At 48.8% G+C, this 8,233-nt stretch overlaps 1 protein-coding gene across 1 annotated transcript; it reads left to right on the top strand.

The window, feature by feature from the left end:
- Positions 1 to 1,292: 1,292 nt before the first annotated feature.
- Positions 1,293 to 6,753, top strand: LOC107125084 (PC-esterase domain-containing protein 1B-like; the record flags this gene model as incomplete). Its single annotated transcript, XM_015428549.1, has 2 exons — positions 1,293 to 1,533; positions 6,532 to 6,753. Coding segments are annotated over 2 exons (463 nt in total), but the record flags the coding sequence as incomplete, so codon positions are not given.
- Between the last annotated feature and the right edge of the window lie 1,480 nt (positions 6,754 to 8,233).

The raw sequence follows: 8,233 nt of genomic DNA on the forward strand, positions 1-8,233 counted from the left end.
CAGTGCCTTGGTAAGGGGCAATAAAGACCGTAAAGAACATTCTCCCCCCCATTAACAAACTTTGATAAATCTCTATAACTTTTGCATGCGATTGTCCTCTAGATTAGATGATTGGTCCCTTAACTGATGGTGGCAGCCCTTCAAATACTTGAAGACTGCAATCATGTCCCCTCTAAGCCTTCTCTTTCCCAGGCTAAACAGACCCAACTCTTTCAGCCTTTCCTCCTAAGACTTGGATTCCAACCCTCTCACCATCCCGGTTGCCCTCTTCTGGACACGCTTTAGTAAGGCATTAGCGCTGACCTTTTGTACAGTGTGACAAACAACTTCTAGACATGCGCAGATCTCTTCAGATTACAGAGTGTGTATTTCCTTTATATCTATACACAAGTATGCTTGCCAAGCCTATATATTATTTGCCCTTATTTGGAACAGTCATAGTTTTCTTGGAAAACCGTTTCCTTCTCTCCCAACCACAGTTCTGCTCAGCCATCTGTGTTGTGGACATCTTATCCTTTTGCCCAAATTTGCCCTGTGCTGTTTCACAGGGATGCTGAAATCCGCTCCACCTGCTCGGGTGACGCACACACGATAATAAGAAAAGGTTGTCCGTCTTGCTGGTTTGCCTATCAGAGATGACCCTTTAAAATCCCATCCGATCCCTCCTTTTCCAGTTTGGTGTAGTGGTTAAGTGCGCGGACTCTAGTCTGGGAGAACCGGGTTTGATTCCCCACTCCTCCACTTGCACCTGGCTGGATGACCTTGGGCAAGCCGTAGCTCTGATAAGAGCTGTTCTTGAAAAATAGCAGTTTCTGTCAAGAGCTCTCTCAGCCCCACCTGCCTCACAGGGTGTCTGTTGTGGGGAGGGGAAGGGAAAGGAGTTTGTAAGCCGCTCTGTAAGACTCATTTGGGTAGTGAAGGGCGGGGCATAAATCCAGTCTCTCCTTCTTCTTCTTCTTCTCTCAGCTGTTCTCTCAAGAGTAGTTCTCAAAAGAGCTCTTTCAGCCCTGCCTACCTCACAGGGTGTCTGTTGTGGGGAGGGGGAGGGAAAGGAGTTTGTCAGCCGCTCTGAGACACCTCTGGGTAGTGAAGGGTGGGGTATAAAACCAATCTCTTCTTCTTCTCCTTCTCCTTCTTCTTCTCCTTCTCCTTCTTCTTCTTCTCCTTCTCCTTCTCCTTCTCCTTCTCCTTCTTCTTCTTCTCCTTCTCCTTCTTCTCCTTCTCCTTCTTCTCCTTCTTCTCCTTCTCCTTCTTCTCCTTCTTCTCCTTCTTCTTCTTCCTGTCACGTGCAGATGAAGAACGAGACGACTCCCGTGGACATCCTGAGGGCCAACTTCGAAGGGGCCACCCTGGCCTCCTGCTACCAGTTTGACGTTCTAGACTTGAACTACTGCTTCCGCTTCTTCGAAGAGTACCGGGCCCCTGACGGGGTCCACTGGAACATGTTGGTGCACCGCTACATCACCAAGCTGCTGCTGACTCACGTGGGCAAAGCCTGGGGAGTCGACCTGAAAGAGAAACGCCCACAAAACGGTGAGGGGTGGGGCATTGATAGAGCGGTTTGTTGTTCCCGGATGGGTGGGAAGTTTATTTCTTTATTTATATTTACATTTATATCCCGCCCTACCCTGAAAGCTCAGGGCGGCTAACGGGGGCACAATGTGCCAGGTTAAAACAATAACATATAATTTAAAAACAATAAATTACAATAAAATATATAACAAATTACAGCAAATTTCAAGCAAGAAGGGGAGATCTTGACCTCACATAGCTACCTACGATCTTGCCCTCGGAGCCGTGTCCAGCGCCTCGCTCCGCCCTCAGGGGCCAGGCAATCAGATGTTAGTACGCCAGGGCATAGGGGGTACAGGTGGAATAGTGGTGGCGGCGGCTCCTACTCAACGGCCTGGCAGAAGAGCTCCGTCTTGCAGGCCCTGCGGAACTGAGAAAGGTCCCACAGGGCCCAGATCTCCTCCGGGAGCTCCTTCCACCAGGTAGGAGCCGCCACCGAAAATGCCCTAGTCCTGGTCACAGCAAATTTAACTTCTCTTGGGCCTGGAATTTACAGGAGATGACGCCCTCCCGACCGAAGTGCCCTTGGGGGAACATATGGAGAAAGGCGGTCCCTCAGGTAGGCTGGACCCTGGCCATAAAGGGCTTTAAAGGTCAGAACCAGCACTCTGAAGCGAATCCGGTACACTATCGGCAGCCAGTGCAGCGCTTTCAGCATAGGCTGAATGTGGTCCCTCCTCGAGAGACCCATCAACAGCCTGGCCGCAGCATTCTGCATCAGCTGCAGCTTCCGAACTTGCGACAAAGGCAGCCCCATGTAGAGAGCGTTGCAGTAGTCTAGCCTTGAGGTGACCGTCGCATGGATCACTGTGGCCAGGTCCTCACGGCTGAGATAGGGGACCGACTGCCGAGCCAGCCAAAGATGGTAAAAGGCCGCCCTGGCAGTGGTTGCTACCTGGGTCCTAGAGTTCTACCACAGGCCCTAGAGATGTAAAAAGCGGCTTGGAAACTGCCATGGGGGATGAACACTGTGGCCCGAATTGTTCCTTCGGCTTTTTGGTCCAGTTTGGTGTAGTGGTTAAGTGTGCGGACTCTAATCCGGGAGAACCGGGTTTGATTCCCCACTCCTCCACTTGCGTCTGCTGGATGGCCTTGGGCGAGCTGTAGTCTTGTCAGAGCCGTTCTTGAAAAAGAGCCGTTTCTGTCAGAGCTCTCTCAGCCCCACCGACCTCACTGGGTTTCTGTTGTGGGGAGGGGAAGGAGATCGTAAGCCGCTCTGAGACTCCTTCGGGTATAAATCCCACCGGGGTATAAATCCAATCTCTTCTTCCTCCACATGCAGCTACTGGTGTGACCTTGGGTCAGTCACAAGCTCTCTCAGAGCTGTTCTCTCATGAGCAGTTCTTGAAAGAGCTCCCTCAGTCCCACCTACCTCCCAGGGTGTCTGTTGTGGGGAGGGGAAGGAAAAGGAGTTTGTAAGCCGCTCTGGGACTCCCTTGGGTAGTGAAGGGCGGGGTATATATCCAATCTCTTCTTCTTCTTCTTCTACCTCACAGGGTGTCTGTTGTGGGGAGGGGAAGGGAAAGGAGTTTGTGAGCCACTCTGGGACTCCCTTGGGTAGTGAAGGGCGGGGTATAAATCCAATCTCTTCTTCTTCTTCTTCGTTCTTTGTTGGAATTGCGAAGCGTGCCCTTTGGCAGCCCTGGTGTTGAGAGAGCAGGGGTCTGCAATCCGGTGCCCTCAGGTGCCGTGGCATCCACCAGTACCTTTGCTGGTGCCCACCAAGTGTTTTTAGGATGTGGGCCAGGCAAGGTGGGGATATTTGCTCTGACTGGATATTTGATTGATGGTTCAGATGTTTAAAAATGCTACATTGGCAGCAGTTGCCGCCCACTGTGCACGGATCCTCACTGTGTGACCGAAGGTATCTTAAAGCCCCTGTGTAAATCGATGGCGAGGCCTCATTTGGAATACTCTGTCCAGTTCTGGTCACCGCCAGTGTTCCCTCTAAGCTGAGTGAGCGTGAGCCAGCTCACAGTTTCTTAGCCTCCGGCGCACACATTTCTGTCTTTGCTCAGGAAGGGCGGCTCCAGAGCAAAACGTATGCAGTCGCCAAATCACCTGCTCACAACTTCAATGCTGGTAGCTCACAAGGTGGAATTTTTGCTCACAGGACTCCACAGTTTAGAGGGAGCATTGGCCGCCGCACCTCAAAAAACAACATCACAGCATTGGGAAAGGTGCAGAAAAGGGCAGCTATAATGCTGTTCCTTCCCTGTGAAGAAAGGTTAAAGAGGTTAGGGCTCTTTACCTTGGAGAAATGCTGATAGAAGAGGAGGAGGAGGAGGTTGGATTTATACTCTGAGTTGGCGTCTCAGAGTGGCTTACAATCTCCTTCCCCTCCCTGCAACAGACACCCTGTGAGGTAGGCGGGGCTGAGAGAGCTCTTCTGAGGACTGCTCTTGAGAGAAGAACTCTTGAGAGAACTTGTGGCTGACCCAAGGTCACACCAGCAGCTGCATGTGGGGGAGCAGGGAATCAAACCCGGTTCTCCCAGATTAGAACCCACGCCCTTAACCACAACACCAAACTGAGGGGTGACATGAGAGAGGTTTACAAAATTATGCCTGGGATAGAGAAGGTAGAGAAAGAAGTACTTTTCTCCCCATACAAGAACTTAAGAACATAAGAGACGCCAATGTTGGATCAGGCCAAAGGCCCATCTAGTCCAACACTCTGTCACACAGTGGCCAAAAATACCAGGTGCCATCAGGAGGTCCACCAGTGGGGCCAGGACATTAGAAGCCCTCCCACTGTTGGCCCCCCCAAGCACCAAGAAGACAGAGCATCACTTGCTCTGAATGGTTTTGTCAGAGCCTACAGGAAAGAACCCAGGATCCTCCTTGTCTTCCTGTATCTTTGGAGTATATGTAAGCTCTAGTGCCCTCATGACCTTAGCCCATATTCTATTATAGAGATTAGGAGGAAGAGTCTAGACTGTCCATGCTTGTAGCCGCCACCACTTCTTGTGGCAGTGAACTTGTGGGCACTGAATCAAATTAAGGAGCAGCAGGAGGCTTTGAAGAGATAAGAGGAAGCCCTTCTTCACCCAAAGAGTAATTGACATGTGGAATTCACTGCCTTGGTGGCAACAACAAGCATGGACAGCTTCAAGGTTGGATAAACATATGGAGCAGAAGTCCATGAGTGGCCATTGGCCACAAGGTAGAGATGGAACACTCTGTCTGGAGCAGTGACGCTCTGTATCCTTGGTGCTTGGGGGGGGGGCGACAGTTGGAAGGCTTCTGGCGTTCTGGCCGTGCTGGTGGACCTCCTGATGACCCCTGGGCTTTGGCCACTGTGTGACACAGAGTGGTGGGCTGGATGGACCACTGGCCTGGTCCAACATTGGCTTCTCTTATGGTCTTAAGGTGAACTGGGGCCGCCATTTTGTGGCTGCACCCAACACAATTAGCCAGGATTCCAAATGCATCCGCAGTATTGCGTTTCTGTGGGAGACAAAAACAGAGAGAGAAAGATCGAAGAGGAAGACGGCAAAAAGGCATCGTAACTTGGGGAAAAATCCAGATTAAGTCTCCCGTGTGTGAGAAGCGGACCCTTGCGCCCCCCCCCCCCCCCTTCTTATGGTTTTCCGCTCCCCATTGCCTTCACCCTTCTAATCCAGGGGGTCCTCAACTTGGTGCTTGTGATACATGTGCGATAGTGTCATAGGGTACAGTAGGTTTGTCATGACACCGTCGGTTGCCACCTTCCTTCCGCCAGCACTCTGGCCTTAGGGTCCCTTGGGGAGGCCCAGTGCACCCTCCCAAGCCCAACCAAAATGCCCCTTTTAAGCCGAGAACATGAAGGAAATGGTTTATTAATACAGTAATGGGGCCAGGAAAACAAGACAAGGTGCTTCAGATATCTAACAGTGACTGAAGGTAAATAAAACAAATTAAACGCGGCTACCTGTTTCTCTTAACTGGTTATTATTCAAGGCCCACGGCCTCTTATACGAGGCAGGTGCCTGTACTCACTCTGTCCTGAGTGAGGGAACTTTCTCTCAGGCCAGACTGTCCTCTCAGCTTAACTCTGTGAGAGAGAAAAGAACACAGTTCCACAGCCCACCAGGTTTTAGTAACAATCCCCTCATACAATCCCTAGACACCAATTGGTTACCACTGTCGCCAAGCATTGTGGGGAGTGTAGGCTGTGTCTGCTTTCCACTCCCACACAGGTCTCCTGGGCCTAGACCTCACTAGGCCTTGTCTCCCCGTCCTACACAGATCATGACAAGGTTGCAACATGCTCAGGTACTGAGTTCAGTCACAGTTTTTTCTTATAGAAAAGGAAGACATATCATACTTTTGAATTCCTTCAATATGACAACTAGTCCAGTTTTCTAAACTAAGTACACCGAATGATGTATTTTGTGTTCAAACAGTAAAAAGAAGTTAAGTTTGACAGGAAAGTAAGTATTGCCTAAAATTAATTTTTTTTTTTTGCGCCAGAATTTCTGTTTTGTTTTTTTAATGGGGAAAAAAATCAATATTCCCCGCGGCTTCAGAATTTCCTGAAATTTTACGTCTCTAGGCTGTGACTCATGAAAGCTCATATTGAAATAAATGCTAGCCTTTGAGGTTCCGTAAGATGAAAGTTAGGAGCTGCGGTGGCTCAAGTGGTTAAGACGCTGAACTACAGGCTGTAGAAGGTCAGTAGTTCAGCAGTTCGAGACCCGGGTGCCGCATGATGGAGTGAGCTCCCATCACTAGTTCCAGCTCCTGCCAACCTAGCAGTTTGAAAGCAAGAAATTGCAAGTAGATAAATAGGTACCACTTCGGTGGGAAGGTAACAGCGTTCCGTGCGCCTTGGTGTTTAGTCATGCTGGCCACATGACCACGGAAACGTCTTCGATTCGACTGGCTTTCGAGCAAGGGAACCTTTACCTTTAAGATGAAAGTTTGCCTGTGCTTGTTCCAGGATAACAGCCTCCTTCCCTTCTCCTGATTTTTACAGGAATAGCATGGAATGGAAATGCAAATTGGCACCCTGGGCCACAATACCAGCCACCACAGTGCCACCCATCTCCACGAGCCATGTATGCTAACGGCGTCTCCTTCGCTCCATTCAATCCTAGCCAAGATCCCAACTTCCAGCACGATTCCATTCCTGCCTCTCGGCGCTTCTCTGGATATTTAAACTTCGAAGATGACTGGGAGTTCCCAGCCCACCTGGAAGGTACGTAGACCATATTCTCCTTCCCCTAGGATTGTTTGCCCAGGGCTTTCCTTCAGAGGATGCGTGGGCCTTAGCTGGCTGTCCTGAAGAAATGGGTCTTGGGGAGGATTAGGAAGAGGAGTTTTTTGGGTGGAGGGAGAACCTGCAGTGGCCATTGGCTGTATATCAAACCAACCAACACTGTGATAAAAAAAATGACAATGACATTTAATAAATCTTCTGAACATCAATTTATATTACAAATGAAAGTTTTTTCCAGTATTACTAAGGAAATTCTAACATTCTCATGGAAAAGTCTGTCGTCCTCAATGAGCGACCAGTTATAAACTCATTTCACCAATCTTCCTCAGGCGTAATCCTGTTTATTAGTTGCTATAGATTTTCCGAGTTGTATGGCCGTGGTCTTGGCCGTGTAGGACCTGACGTTTCATCAGCAGATGTGACTGGTATCCTCAGAGGTATAACACAGAAAGGTGGGGTACTCTGTGTCATGGTGAGAAGAAAAATGGTAGGCAGGTAATTTATCTCTACTCAGGAAGGTGGGGTAGGTCTGAGTCATTATCTTGTAGGAGTTCCCCAGGCTATGAACATACTAATGGAGGAGCTTTCCTGAGGAGGTTCTTTTGTATATGGATTGTTTCCTGAGGAGGTTTCCTGTTTCCTGAGGAAGTTCTTTTGTATGTGGATTGGCTGTTGAACTGTTCTTTTGTATGTGGATTCTTTTGTATGTGGACTGGCTGTTAATAATTAGCATGTTCATAGCCTGGGGAACTCCTACAAGAGAATGACTCCGCCCTCCCCCTCCTTCCTGAGTAGATGTAAATTACCTGCCTACCATTTTTCTTCTCACATCGACACAGAGAGGACTCCATCTTTCTGTGTTATACCTCTGAGGATGCCAGTCTCTGCTATTGGCGAAACGTGGCCAAGATTACAGCCACACAACCCGGAAAATCTACAGCAACGAATGAACTCCGGCCGTGAAAGGCTTCGACAACATATTGAACCCTATTTATGTTGAAAGGTGTCAGCCTCTTGGTACAGCTTAACTTCTTTTTTACTTTCTTCAAATTTTTACCGCTTAACTTCTTTTTAAATTGATCTTCTGGTGCCATTTTCAAATGGTTACAGCTTAACTTCTTTTTTACTTTCTTCAAATTACCCTGGAACAAACAATGGTCGCTTAAAGCGGGAAGAAACACGAAGCCGGATAGAATGTTGGTTTTGTTATCGTTTTTAAAAATTTTTGAAATGGTTAATCATTTTTAACTTTAAACTTACTTCTAGATCCATTTCAGGCGTTCGAATTAGGAGCGAGCCAGTTCATTTATTTCTAGCAGTGGCTACCAGTCCCCTTTTCTACCCAGCTAGAAGCCTCCTTTTTAAATAGGCTGACAAATGCTCTCCACCACTCCAGTTGGAACTCAGAGGGTGCGTTCAGACGGGGCATTTGCAGCAGTATAGGTGCCGGTTGGAATCG

Source organism: Gekko japonicus, unplaced genomic scaffold (assembly GCF_001447785.1).
Source record: "Gekko japonicus isolate JY-2015 unplaced genomic scaffold, Gekko_japonicus_V1.1 scaffold8527, whole genome shotgun sequence".
NCBI classification, from domain to species: domain Eukaryota; kingdom Metazoa; phylum Chordata; class Lepidosauria; order Squamata; family Gekkonidae; genus Gekko; species Gekko japonicus.